General features: G+C 39.0%; 1 protein-coding gene across 3 annotated transcripts in view; it reads right to left on the minus strand.

Moving 5' to 3' along the window:
• LOC138751667 (signal transducing adapter molecule 1) overlaps positions 1–14,701 on the minus strand; it is a 65,238-nt gene that overhangs the window by 28,833 nt on the left and 21,704 nt on the right. For 2 of the 3 annotated variants that reach the window (XM_069914246.1, XM_069914248.1), the window contains exons 5-10: positions 10,424–10,570; positions 10,179–10,269; positions 8,120–8,309; positions 7,806–7,900; positions 7,490–7,578; positions 1,851–1,938 (exon numbers count right to left, since the gene is read on the minus strand). In XM_069914246.1, the coding sequence (XP_069770347.1) occupies positions 1,851–1,938; positions 7,490–7,578; positions 7,806–7,900; positions 8,120–8,309; positions 10,179–10,269; positions 10,424–10,570 (700 nt within the window). Of the gene's footprint in view, positions 1–1,850; positions 1,939–7,489; positions 7,579–7,805; positions 7,901–8,119; positions 8,310–10,178; positions 10,270–10,423; positions 10,571–13,251; positions 13,609–14,701 lie in introns of those variants that run through there. The other variant, XM_069914247.1, reaches the window with a different exon arrangement.

Genomic DNA, 14,701 nt, shown 5'->3' on the forward strand with positions numbered 1-14,701 from the left:
TGCACAGTCCCCATGTCTGCACTTAGTTTCGCAACATCAGGGAAACCTCATTGGGAGCAATGAATACAGTAGGTTGCAGGAGATGCAGGTGAATCTTTTTCTCACATGAAGGGTTGTTTTGGTCCTTGGATGCTGGTGAGAAATTGCAAGAGTACAGTACAGCATTTACTATGTGCAGTGTAAACTATAAAGTATTGAAGAGGGGAGGGAGGAGAGGACAAGGGAGTCTCTGAAGGGGTAAAGCCTGCAAATGGTAGAAGGGGAGTGGTAGATTATGGCTAGTGGTGGGGTCTACTTGCAACTGGCAGAAATGACAAAAGATGAATGGTAACTGGTGGGTGAAAGGAGATGACAAGAGAAATCTTTTTTTTGGGAGGGGGTGTGGAAGAGATGGGGTGATTGACAATGTTAGTTCAAAAAAATGCTTTCCCTGAAAAGAGACATTTCTGCTGTCCTGGAATGGAGAGCCTCATTTGAGAGCAGATGTAACAGAGATGGAGAAAGTAGGAGAAAAGGATGACATCCTTGTAGGGTGGGAGGAAGTGCAATCCAAGTAGCTGTAGGATTTAAAGGGTTTGTAGAAAATATCAGTATATAGTTCATCTTCTAAGATGAACACAGATCTAGAAAGGTAAGTGACAGAATTGGTGCAAGCGCATTTTGGAAGTAGCAAAGTTTATAAAACTGACGAGTTCTGCTTAAATGCAGAAACAGCTCCAATGCAGTCTTTAGTGTAAAGGAGGAAGAATTGAGATGTGGTGCCAGGGTAGGTATTGGTGCTACGAGCCTAGAGGACCCCAAAACCCAGCAGCAATAGATATTGTCCAAGACAAATGGTTACTTAAACAAAAATTGCTTTTAATTATTTTTAAACATGAAAACGGAATCACACTTTAACTTAACCCCCTTCTAATTCTAAGCATATATGTTTGTAAGTTCAGAAAAGTTCTTTGATTCACAGTCAAATATCACTTCTCATTTCTCCAAGTTCACTGGTTGCAGGCAATTCTTGTACTGTGCACAGAATTTAACATTTATAAAGTTCACCAGGCTTTGGTGCTTGACAGGTAAATGGTTACCGCTCAGGAAGATTCTTGTCTGTTTTCAGAGAGAGATTTGTTGCTCATTGGACACCCACAACGGATTCCTTTTAATCAGCCATGTCACTGTCTTGCTGAAGAAACTTGCCCCATCTGGGTTTTCCAGATGATAACCCCTTTTGTTTCAGGTCACCAGAGTTTCTTTTTGCTTCTCTTATTTCAAGTGAAACATTAGGCACCCAGTCGTTTCCTCTTGTTTGAACCACAAGGGCTTTGACCAGGCTGTCTTCAAAATGGGGTTTTTCCACAAGCTTGCCAGCTTGTCCTGTTCTAGTCCCAGCTGTTGCTGCTTACTGTAAAACTGCAGAACTGATCTCTCGCTCTCTCTCAGAAAAGCCCGTTGACTCCCTCCCTGCAAAACCACTTGACCCTCTGAGAACAGCAAGCAGCACTCCCAGACAGCCTGTGGCTCCAAACCTACTCCTTTGAGTTCTTTCATCTTTCTTCTCAAAACAACAATCCATTAGTGAAGTCTCTTGGGCACTCTCCAAAGCTTTTGCAAAGGGTCTTGGGAGCCGGCCTGTCAAATTGAGCAAAGCTCCAGTATTTTAAATGAGATCTGTTTTGAAGTGTTTGTATATGACCTACACTAAAAAAACCTGCCCCAATTTATCTCCCAAAAACATATTTATAATCTGTCACAATTGGAATAAGGTGTATTGCATGCAGCTAAAAAAAGCACCAAATTCCTGCAGACTCTCAAGCTTTCCATTATGTTTTCATGGACCCAAATATAAACAGCTTTTCTACCTTCCAGATGCAGTAGTTCTGTTGGGTCTGGCTGACCATCTGTGGGGTTAGCACTCTGCAGCATCTGTAATAGTTGATCCATCTTTTCCTATTGAGGTTAATAAAGAAAAATAGGAATTGACTTTTGAGGAGGTTCTGTACAAAATATCAACAAGATTTGTCAGTCCACAGAATTGCTAACTTTATATGGGTTAGCAATTGTTTTGAATTAGAGAACACCTGGAATAAAGAATTTATTTTCTGATGGGCAGAATGTGATTAAAAAGTGTGCCTATGCATCTCCACTGGCACCTCAACTTAAAATGGCTTTCATATACATCTCTCGTCAATATTCTATGTTTACAAAGATTGCAAAAAAAATCTCATTTAAAAGGGTCTGAATGGACAAACTTGTATCAGATGGGATTCCATTCAGAGCAGTAGAAGGTCATCAAATCACAACAGAGTTAAACTTAAACCCATGTTCTTAATTGTGAAAAAAGAGTAATATAAATATATCCAAATTCATTATTTAACATCATGAAGTGAAATAATACAAAATATAATTAAAATGGACAATACTGTAATTTATCTCAAGGGGTCCGAAATTCAAATGTAAAGAGGTAATTATTCTGTCAAATACTTGGTGTCAACCCCATGTCCATTCAGCTTTTCTGCACTGAACATCAGGAAATATACAATAGTCTTGTAGAGATACAGGATAGATTCACTAAATAAAACTTATTAGCAGGTTGGATAAACTTGCCTCAAGCTTTGTGTGGATAAAATTGTTGGTTTATCTACTTGAGGTACTTAAAATGATGATTCAATAGAACACTAGAACATTGAAAATATGAATTGAAAACAATGCTGGAAAGACAGCATCTGTGGTGAAATGAAAAGAGTCAAATAATTGATGTGTGAAATAACAAAACTCTGCCATACAAGTTGAAATCAAGAACTCGTAGAAGTAATTTATTAAGTCTCCTCAATTTTTAATGAGGTTTCTTTCTAAAAGTGATTTGTTAACAGCTGGATTCATTCGAGATGGTGGCACATGAGATTGCAGTGACCACTTTGGTTCATGAGGACGGTGAAATCACCAACCCACTACGTTGTGTCTATGATTGGCAATACTCAAAATACAAAACATGAACAAGCCTTTAAAATTAGCAGATCAGATTGGTAAGGTTCTGTGCAGTTTAAACCTACTTATGCAGGGAACAGACTGCTATATACTACAGTGGATCGTGGGAGATGCATTGGAGCTCGTTGGAAGGGCTATTGAAGAAATGGAAGCATGGAAAACAGGCTGACATCGGGGTTAAACAGAGTGAACATCTTGAAGCCACATTCCCCATGATCTTGCTCTTAAATGTAAGATCACTGGAGAAAAAATGGATTACCTGAGGCTGCAACTGAACCAGATGAACTGCAGGGCTGCTGAGCTATGGTTATTACTAAAAAGTGGCTCTCTAATTCCATTCCAGTTTCAGCAATCAAACTGGATGGCCTTATCTCCTTCAGGGCAGAGACACTGGTGCTTCTAGAAAGACTTGAGGAGGTGGACTGTGCATTTACATGAACAAGAATGATGCAATGATGCCTCAGTTGTGAAGACTTCCTGCTCTGCAGAGATGCAGACTCTTCTACCTGCCCAGGCCATTCTCAGCCACACTGATTACTGCAGTCTCCCTTCTGCCTTTGACTAATGAAGGTGAATCCACAAAGGAGCTTTACGATGCCATCTGCAAAGCCCAGACATCGCCCTGATGGTGCTACGATTGTTACTGGGGACTTCAATTAAGCCAACTTGAAAATGGTCTTACCATGTTTCAACAAGTGAACTTAGCCACTAAAGGAGACAACCCTTTGATCGAGTATGGCTGCACCTTGCCCCTACCTTGGTTACTTGGATCATATCTATCCTGCAAACCTTGGCGTGCAAATCACTGACAAAGAAAACTAGGTCAGTTCACAGGGAGATCAGGAGGTGGGCTGTGTTTTTTTTTGGCGGGGGGGGGGAAGAAGGGTGGGGAGACAGTAGTTCTGCAGAAATGCTTTGAGACCGCAGACTGGAACTGTTTCAGGGAAGTGGCCATCAATAACAGTCATGTTAACAGAGTACACGAGCTCAGTGGCTGGCTACATCAGCAAGTACATTGGGGATATCAGCAAGATCAAATGCTTCACAACCAGGGCTAACCAGAAATCATGGTTGGATGCAGAGTACTGGGCTTTTCTCAGAGCACATGATGATGTCTTCAAGACAAGGTGAGGGATGGCCCTAAGGTTAGCCAGGGCCGATTTCTCCCATTATATCCAGAAGGCAGAGCGAGGGATGTACAGAAGATTCACAGACAGCTGTGTGACACCAGCAACATGAGGCGCATGTGGCAAGGGATCAAGACTATAATAGATCATTAGCCAATCTGACACCTCCCTTCTGGACAGTCTGAACATCTATGCATCTTTTTTTTTAAAAAGAACAGGATGACACCAAAGAAAGCTCCATATCCCATTGATGAACAGACCCCCTGCACTGCTGCAGCTGAGGTGAGGAAAACCTTATCCAAGATGAATCCAACAGAGAGACCAGACAATGTACCTGGTCGGGAACTGAAGGACTGCACAGACCAATTGATGGAGATCTTCACGGACATCTTCAGCACCTCACTGCAGCAGTCCATCGTTCCTGCGGGGTTCAAGACAGCCACTATCATCCCAGTACCCAAGAAGGCGACAACAACAGGTCTCAATGACTACTGCCCTGTGTCACTGACCTCCACCATTATGAAACGCTTCAAGCGTCTGGTGATGGAACACATCAAAGCACACCTCCCAGAGACACTGGACCCATTTCAGTCACCTACAGAAAACATCTGTGGAACAGTTTCATAGCCTTCTCGCTTCACTCCATCCTGGCCAACCTGTAGAACAACATCTTCTACACCAGGCAGCTGTTCATGGACTTCAACTCTGCGTTTAATACTATCATTCCCCAGAGACTGGTCAAGAAGCTGGCCTCACTGGGACTCAACATCCCCCTCTGTAATTGGACCCAGGACTTTCAAACAGAAAGGCCACAGTCTGTCCAGGTCAGCAGCACAACGTTGAGCACAGTCATTCTATTCATACTACTGACCCACAACTGCATCACCAGATCCCAATGTCAGCAAGTTTGCAGATGACAACAGTAGCTGGCCACATCAACAATAATGAGTCACATTACAAAAAAGATGGAAAATCTCATGACATGTAGCGAGAGTAATAACCAGAGTCTCAGTGTGGACAAGACAAAGGAGATAGTCGCAGACTTCAAGAGGATCAGGAATGACCATCCTCCACTACACATCAACAACTCTATAGTAGAGAACACCAAGTTCCTTGAAGTTTACTTATCTAGTGATCTATCGTGGACACTCAACATCTCACTTGTCAGGAAGGTGCAACAGCACTTCCTGAAAAGACTGAACCGGGCAAGGCTACCAGCCATCATTTTGTCAACTTTCAATAGAAGCTCTATCGACAGCGTCCTGGCAGGCTGCATCACAGTGTGGCAAGGTAGCTGCAGATAAATAGATTGGAGTCAAATCAAAGGACCATAAGAGTAGAAGAGAGGATCAGTGGAGTCTCTTTCCCTCATCAAAGTAGCTCAAAGTGATCTACCAGAATTTTTGTCTGAAGAGGGAGTGCAAAAGTCAATCAGGTACCCCTTTCACCCTGCAATCAGCATTGTTTAACTGCTCCTGTCAGGGAAAAGATACAGGAGTATCAGAGCCAGTACCACCAGGCTGGGGAAATGCTTCTTCCTATGGGCAGTAAGAATGCTGAACGACCAAAGGAACTGCTCAAACTAACCATCCGAGAGTCTCATGTTCAGATACAATATTTATTTATTCGTATAGATAAAATACTTGCTGTGCCTATGTACTATTTGTACATGAGTTGTATCTAGTTGTATGTCTGCACATTTTGCACTGAGGACCAGAGAATGCTGTTTTGTTGAGTTGTACTTGTACAATCAGATGACAACAAATTTGACTTTTGGACCCAGTAAAAAGTTCCACCTGATTTCATAAGTGATATCTACAACTGGTGTGCCTCTTTAGAAGAATCAATGTCTTTTTTAATCTGTACTTCAAGTCATAGAAAAAGATTAGATCCTTATTATGTCAGGGTGAAGAGATTTTAGTATGAAGTGTCCCAAGTCTGATAATTCCAGAATACAGTCAACAGGGAAAAAAAACAATCTGAAACTGTCAACTTGAATAGAAAAATTAAATAGAAAAGTTGAATAGAAAAAATGTGAAGAGAAATATCCCAGCATGTAGTTTATTTACTGTGTTGTAAGAATATACGAGTTTCCTTTATTCCCATGATCTTCCAAGATGTATTTCTAGTATTATATTTTTCTTATCCTTTCAAGATCTATTTCTAGTATTATATTTTTCTTAACCTTGAAATTTTCACATACAGTTGTAAGCACGAAGTAAACAATGAGATTGCATCAATATCAACTTTCCAATTTCCATTAACCCACTGCACTTTATGTCATCCCTCTTTCTCCAGCTCCCCAGCCCCTTCCCCATCACAGGGGATTTTTTTCAGCCCTTTGTCCCCTCTCTCCATCACTTATCTCTTCTTCCCCCTCCCATTTATATCTAACTATCACTTGCTAGCCTGTGCTCCTCCTCCTTACCTTCACTTAAAAAAAAAAATCCCACACACCTCAAGAAATGTTGACTGCCTTTTGCTTTCCAAGGATGCTACATAACCTGCTTGGTTTCTCCAGCCCTTTTGTGTACAATTCAAGTAATCTACAAGCATCAAGTACAATAGATTTCCACAATTGCAATCAAGGCAACAAATGTCTTGTTACAGCAAAATAAGCTACGTTCTCACCTTCATTTTTATGCTTCCACATTGGCAATTTCAGAATCTTTTGATTTTCCCAGCTGACCAGATTCTGCAGTCTACCCCAGTCACAGAATTCTTCCAATTTTGGTGACTTGAACTTTTTGAATTGCTCCACTTCAGATCTGAAAAACTTCAGCTTTGGTATTTCTTTCAAAGCCCTCCTGCAAGCTGTACTTTACAATCTACATTTTAGTATCAACTTTTGTTTTGCTAACACTCTCCTTGAAATGCACTCAGACATTTTACTATGTTTAATGTGCTATTACCATATATGCCATTGTATAGGACGACCTAGAATTTCCACCTAAAATGTGGGTTTCAAGTGATATACTTTGAATAAGATGAACCCCCCCCCCCAAAAAAAAATCTGGAACTTACCGCTGACCATTGGATGCTGCTAAAAGCCAATCACAATATTTTAATAACAAATTACAATTAAAAAATTTAATTTTTTAAATTTTAAACCATTGTCAGCTCCTGTAAGAGGACGTTTAAAGCATCTAGAACTGTCCGCATTCAGAATGGGCAGACCGATCCTGCGGAGGAGGGCCGAGACTTCGCAAATCACTCACAGGGCATGTGAGAAATTGCAATGGAGTCGGCAGGAAAATGGCAGCGGTGTGGCGACTTCATTAAGAATTTGACTGTTTTTAAGGTGAAAATTTCGAGGATCATCCTATACAACTGCATCTATGGTATTTACAAACATCTACTGCATTGTAAAGTATATAATTACTTACTTCATCAATATAAACTGGTTCAGGTTCTGGCTCTAGAGTTTCAATTTGTACGTCATCACTAAATTGTACTGTTTTCTTCTCCGTTTTCACTAATAAAAACAAACCTCATTAGTATCAACTCAAGTTTACTATTGTGATAGTTTACAACAATAATTGATGTTTCAATCGAATTTAACAAAATTAATTTTAAGTTCCACTATTAATGTACAGTTCACAAATGAGTGCTTGCATTTTTAATACACAAGTTTAACATCTATTGCTTTTACAATTTAAAAGCTGAGAGTTAATTAATTTTTAACATGTAATAATTACTCACATATCTCTGGTTCAGCTGTTAGGTCTGCAGTTACAAAATTTGATGGAAATAATCCAATACCTTGATATGTTTCACCTTTCCACCAATTTGGATCACTATTGAAGAAGGTTACAACTGTTTAGTATTGATCATCTCAAATTATTACCACAGTGAATGTTATAACACACCCCCCAAAAAAACTAAATTTTCAACATTTATTCATTGAATTTCTCAAATATGTCCCATAGTTGCTTATTCTTTAACATTTAATTGGCAAACAGCAATATACTGAACTTCAAGGGGCATTTATATTTGGAGGGAAAATCTCCATTTACCTGTCATCTTGTACTGTAATTATTTCTCCAGCTTTAAAGGTGAGCTCATTATCTTCAGCAGCTTCAAAGTCATATATGGCTCGCACCTTTCGTCCTTCCGGTTTGCTGGTTGTAAGGTTTGATGTGTTTGGATACAGACTAGATACTGGGGTCTGTTGATGCCTTTGCTCTTTCAATGATAATTCAATGGCTATAAAAGGTAGCAGATACTAAAATACAGCTCAATAAATATTTCATTTATCCCAACACTTACAAAAGTTGTAGTCTCAAAGAATAAGGTTTCAACCATGACCAATCACCATTCCATCTCGTCCATCAATTCCAGGGTAGAACTGTGATAAGAAATCTATTTTCCTGAAACCACTTTCCCTTGTGGACAACCTCCTCTGGATCATCCTTCTATAGTTAGCCACTTTTTTAGTCACGTTACCTTCAATGGGTTTTAGCCTTATCCCCTCACCTTTGGCAAAAACTTAAAATCCATATTTTATACTTGGCATTTCTCATGAGGCAGCTTCTGCAGTTCTTACGTTTGTCTTCTCTCCTTATCTACCAGTTCCTTCAAGCTAAAACACTGGTGTTCCTCTTCACCACACCACAATTCACAGCATTTGACTGAACCAGGAGTTAAACTTAAGATTCATTGATGGCTGTTTGCTCAAACTGAATCAGACAGGAAGTGATACTAAAATGGAGGTAAACAAGAAAATCTGCAAATGCCACAGTCTAGTGCAGTGTAAGTGCTGGAAAAACTCAGGAGATAACATAACATCCATAGGAAGTAAAAAGTAATGGGTGTTTTGGGTCTGAGAGCTTCATTTAGGAATCCCAAAAATGAAGCAGATGCCGGAATAAAAAGGTGGGGCGGGGAGGGGAAAAGAACACAAACTAACAGGCAAAAAAATAACATCAGTGGACACAGATGAAAGAGAAAGATGCTGAGAAGCAATGGGGGAAGAGGGGAGAGCACTAAGAAAGATGTCCTGTGGTTGCTTAAGCAAGTCTGGGTGTTCACATTGTTTGTGGAGCTTGAGACCACTGGAGATAACAGAGGGGGAGTACAGAGAAAATGGATTTGAAACTCCATTCTTCAGTGATTTTCTAATACTATTGAAGCTGTTTGCATGTATTTATTATATACAGCACTTTCAAAGTCCAGCATTCTGAGTGAATACACAAAAGCTAAAGTCTATTATCACATTGCAACTGGTATGAGAGAAGGGTTCTTCTGTGAGCAGACAATCGAGTTGACCAACATGCATTAAGGCAAACAAAAAGCAGTTATAGAGTAGTGTTACAGTGTAAAGATCAGTTAGTAACAAGTTATGAGTGCATGAAGCCACCATAGTGAGGTTCATTCATGAACCTAAAAGCTGCAAAGAAATGGTCTTTAAACCTATTTCACACAGTTGAACCTTCTACCTGATGGGATAAAGAAGCGAATGTCCAATGTAGATGGGTCTTTCTGCATGTTAGCTGCCTTAGACAACAGGAAGTGTAGATATAGTTGGAGGGGAGGAAGGTTTGCGTGATATTCTGAACTCCATGTATATTTATAACTTGAAACTAGCAAGATGACAAAAAAAATTGCGAAAGATAAAGTATTTTTTCCATCTGTCTATTCTTACATTAAACAACTTCTTCAACAATATTTATTCCCACACAAAATCTAGTCCAGGGTCGATGCTGACATTCAATCTTCAGGACTTTCATCTCAGTCTTACTTTCCTTGGCCATTCTCATCTCCTTCTCAAGGCTGGTCACCCTGTTTCATCAGCCATAAGCATCACATCTTGAGATTATTCACATCTTTTCTTTTTCCTATATCTTTCGTAGTTCAAAGCTAGGTTTTTGATATTGCCTCAGTTATGTTCTACATCAGTTACTAGTTGATATTAGTCCAAATGACCCCAAAACACACATCTCTGTATCAAATATCCAAACAAATCCAATTATTTTTGACCAATGTTCAAAACTGAATTGTGCAACTGATTGCCACAATAAACAACAAAATGTCTGTTTCTAAATCATCCATTTCATGAAAATAGAATAAACTTACCTTTAGCCAAGTCCTCCTCCTCTTTTTTGTTTACTGTTATGTTGGGGTCTTTGACTACCAAAGCTGGGCTTGCCTTTGCCTGTTCTGCAGCCTTTGACAAGCAGTTTAAAAATAAGCAATACTGTTAATAAAAGGTTAATGTAAACCAACAAATTCAATCATCCTAACATCAGCGGCTAAAGAGGCATGCTTGACTATACAGCCGACAATTCTCGCAGAAAATGACACGCACAAGGTCACCTTACCTGAGAACCTACAGCAGGAAATGCAACTCCTTGGTCCTTCAGATTTTTTATCATTGCAGATATAAGACTAAGTTGGGGGTCATTTTTAAATTCTTCTGCCCATTCTACCATGAGGGCTTTAAGTTTTTCACAGACTTTTGGATGACCCTGAAATGAAAAACCTGATTACATTTCATCAAAATTTGGTGTTTTATCCTCCAAACTTGTGCAAAATAGTTTTCTATTCCAGGTTGAAGCTCCTCTTTCAATATCCTGCAGACTAACTAAATCACATCATTTTAATTGCTTAAAAATATGACTGCTTAATATGATAAAAAGAACATGCTACTTTTCAGTTAACATGTGCTCCACTACTTGACTTAAATAATCCCTTAAAATTTAACTAAAATTCACAGAAATGCATGGCTTTTTTTTTCTGAAGAGCACACAAGAACATGATGTTTTGGACATCTCACCAATAAAGTCTACTCCTCTATTTAATAAGATCATAACTAATCTGCTCAGAATTCAGTTCCACCTACCTGCATTTTCCCCAATAACCACTGATTCTCAGTTCAAAAATCTGTCTTAAATATATTTAAAGAGGCAGCCTCTTACTTATTTGGCCAGAGATTTATCTCCAATAAATCTAGCAAAATCTCCCTGCTCTTAAATTCAATCCCTTGAGCCCTGAATGTCAACATTCTATTTAACTTGATTACCTGTTGCATCTGCCAAACAACTCAGGCACAAAGCACACCCAAGACTCTCTGCACAACAGCATGCTGCAATTTTTCACCAAATAATCTGATTTATTTTTCTTTATAAGTGGATGATCTTGTGTTTAGCAACATTGCACTCCATCTGCCAGACCCTTAACCCATCTTTAATCTCTCTTCATCCACGACGCAATTAGCAATTCCACTTAATTTTGAGTAAACCTAGATATTTTGTATTTGGTTCTCTTCCAAATCATTAAAGTAGTGAATGAACAGCTGTGAGCCCAGCACAGACTCCAGGAGCACTCCATTCACCACTAATTGAAAATCAGAAAAACACACTTTTATCCCAGCTCACTACTTTTTATTGGTTAACCGATCTTCTAATCATGCTAATACATCATCCCTAACTCCATCTTAAAGATAATGTCTTTTATGCAGCACCTTATCAAAACCTTCAGGAAATCCAAGATTTCATTATATAACCATATAACCATTTTTGGAGCGGAAACAGGCCATGTCGGCCTTTCAAGTCCGCACCGGTTCACTAGAACAATTCCATTAGCTCAAATCTCCCGCTCACCGCCACGTGATGTTCAGCTTGAAATTTTTTGATGCATTGATAAACATTTCCAGATCTCGGTTTTGCAAATAACTTCATCAAATTTGTCAAACATAGCATGCCCTTCTTAAATCCATGCTGCATCTGATGTCTATTTCTTCAAGCATTTTTCTGACTAAACTTTCAACCAACTGGCCTGCAGTTACCTGCCTTTTGTCGACAGATTTTAAAATAAAATGTGCCATGCCACTATGGCCTTCCAATCTCCCGAGACCTTCCCAGAATCCAGAGAATTTGGTAAATAACCACACTTATCTATAACTCTCAGTACCTTGGGATGTATTTAATTTTTAAAAAATTTAGGCAATGTAATATTACAAAATTAATCTTAGTTGTTAATGAGCTTGCATTTCATATTTCGTTGACCCTAGCTGCCTCTGCTTCTCAGGTCACCTGACCGTTCTTGTTCCGATCAGCTTTTTCCTCCAATCAGCTTGTAGCTATGGACAAGTTAAATAGAGAATAACTGCAAGGTGTCTTCCCTTACCTTGATGATAACACTATTGTTGGACATACACAAGAGGGAGATAATCAAAATGTAAAGAAATTCCCAAGACCATCAGTCAGAGACACCTAACACTTAGTGATTCAAAAATTATGGCATCTGTGAATTCCATTAATGTTCTTGAGTAGTATATGGGGAATGGTATCATTAAGCCAGATCCTGAGACTTTGCCCATTTCAAGAGCTTCCTCAACAGAAAATTTGTGATCCTTAAAAAGGGTACTCAGGATGCTTATTATGCCAAATGGATTCATGGGTTTTCTTACAAGATTCAACAGATGGTAAACACAGAGAAGTTTCCAATGGAGGAAAAGTCCCTAAATGCCTTTAACTTTCTAAAGAGAAAGATGGAGGAAGCTACCCTACACTCGGTGGATGAAAACTTAACCTTCGAGGTATAGTGTGACACATCTGATGTGGCTATTTCTGCTGTCCTGAACAGAGGATGGCCTGCTGCATTCACATCAAAGAGGCTACAATGAAGTGAAAGAAGCGACTGCCATCACTGAGGCAGTGCGCAAATGGAGCCACTACCTGGCACAGTGTCGCTTTAGCTTGGTTACTGATCAGAGGTCAGTGTCCTTTATGTTTGACAGTAAAAAGCATTCAAAGATAAAGAATGCAAAGTTTCAAGAATGGAGGCTGGAACTTACAGCATATAGTTACACAATAAAGTACTGTCCTGGAAAAGAGAATGTGATCCCTGACGCATTTAGTCGGGCATACACTTGTTCAGCCTTTACAACCTCCACACTTGCTGACATTCACAATACAGTTTGTCATCCAGGAACAACTTCGCTGCTGCATTTTGTTTGAGCAAATAATCTCCCCTTTTCTACAGAAAATGTCAAGACTTGTAGGATCTGCGCTGAACTAAAGACTTCGTTTTACCACCCACCAGGAACCAACAAAACCTATGGAACAGTTTAGTACTGATTTCAACAGACCCCTGCCCACAGCTTCACATAACCCACATCTCCTTACAGTAGTTGATAAATACTCACATTTCCCCTTTGCCTTTCCATGTCCCAATATGCATACCACAACAGTGATCTGATGCCTGGATCTGCTATTTAGCCTATGTGAAATACCAAATTACATACACTCTGATTAAGGCACCACCTTCATGACTCAGGATCTGAAAGATTATCTTTTCTTTGCAATTACCTAATTTTTAAAATTATTATGAAGAAGCTCAATTAAGATTTATTAATCATATGTTAGATATTTTGAACTCTCCTAGTTGGGCTAGGGTGGAATTGGCTGCGATATTGGAACCTTGTCCCCATCATTTTGTATTTAAATGGAATACTGTCTTACTACAGAAATAAAATGTACCAATTTTGAAACATTATTAGAAATTTGGACTAAAAGGAATTTATTAATAGGATCAAAAAGTAGCTTATCAGTTCAAACCCCCAATATATCAAAATAAATTGATTCCTTTTTCATTGAATAATAGTTTTAGAAGATTGGTGGATTAAAGGAATAAAAAATTGCAGAATTGTTTTGAAGAAGGGAAATTTTTATCCTTTAATCAGCTTAAAGAGAAATTTGGGATTTTAGAGAATTCTCTATTTGTTTATTATCAAATTAGGGCATTAGTGAAAGATAATTTTGGAAGAGAAATGAACATTTCTAAGTTAACTAAATTTGAATTTATGGTTTTATATTTTCCAGATAAAGGTTTTATATCAGAAATGTATGCATTATTACAAGATACAATGGTTAAAAAATTTAGACACATCTAGGATTAAATGGGAGCATGATTTAAGTTGTGAGATTAGTCAGGTGGATTGGGAAAATATGTGTTAGGATGGGTTGACTAAATTAATTAATGCAAGATATACTATGGTTAATTATAATTTTTTGCATCAGTTATATTTAACCCCTGAAAAATTGAAAAACTATGGATTTAGTCATTCAGATTTGTGTTTGAGGTGTGGATGATGTGTTGAAACATTTCTACATTCTGTTTGGTTTTGCGATAAAGTTCATCCTTTTCTGGTTTAAAATTAGGATTTTTCTTCAAAATTTGTTTAAAATTCAATTTCCTTTAGATCCAAAAATTTTTGTCAGGTTATTTTGCTCCGTTAGCGGACTTGGGGTTGGGTTATTTTGCTCCGTTAGCGGACTTGGGGTTGGGTTATTTTGCTCCGTTAGCGGACTTGGGGTTGGGTTATTTTGCTCCGTTAGCGGACTTGGGGTTGGGTTATTTTGCTCCGTTAGCGGACTTGGGGTTGGGTTATTTTGCTCCGTTAGCGGACTTGGGGTTGGGTTATTTTGCTCCGTTAGCGGACTTGGGGTTGGGTTATTTTGCTCCGTTAGCGGACTTGGGGTTGGGTTATTTTGCTCCGTTAGCGGACTTGGGGTTGGGTTATTTTGCTCCGTTAGCGGACTTGGGGTTGGGTTATTTTGCTCCGTTAGCGGACTTGGGGTTGGGTTATTTTGCTC

The sequence above is a fragment of the Narcine bancroftii genome, chromosome 1, assembly GCF_036971445.1.
Source record: "Narcine bancroftii isolate sNarBan1 chromosome 1, sNarBan1.hap1, whole genome shotgun sequence".
NCBI lineage: Eukaryota > Metazoa > Chordata > Chondrichthyes > Torpediniformes > Narcinidae > Narcine > Narcine bancroftii.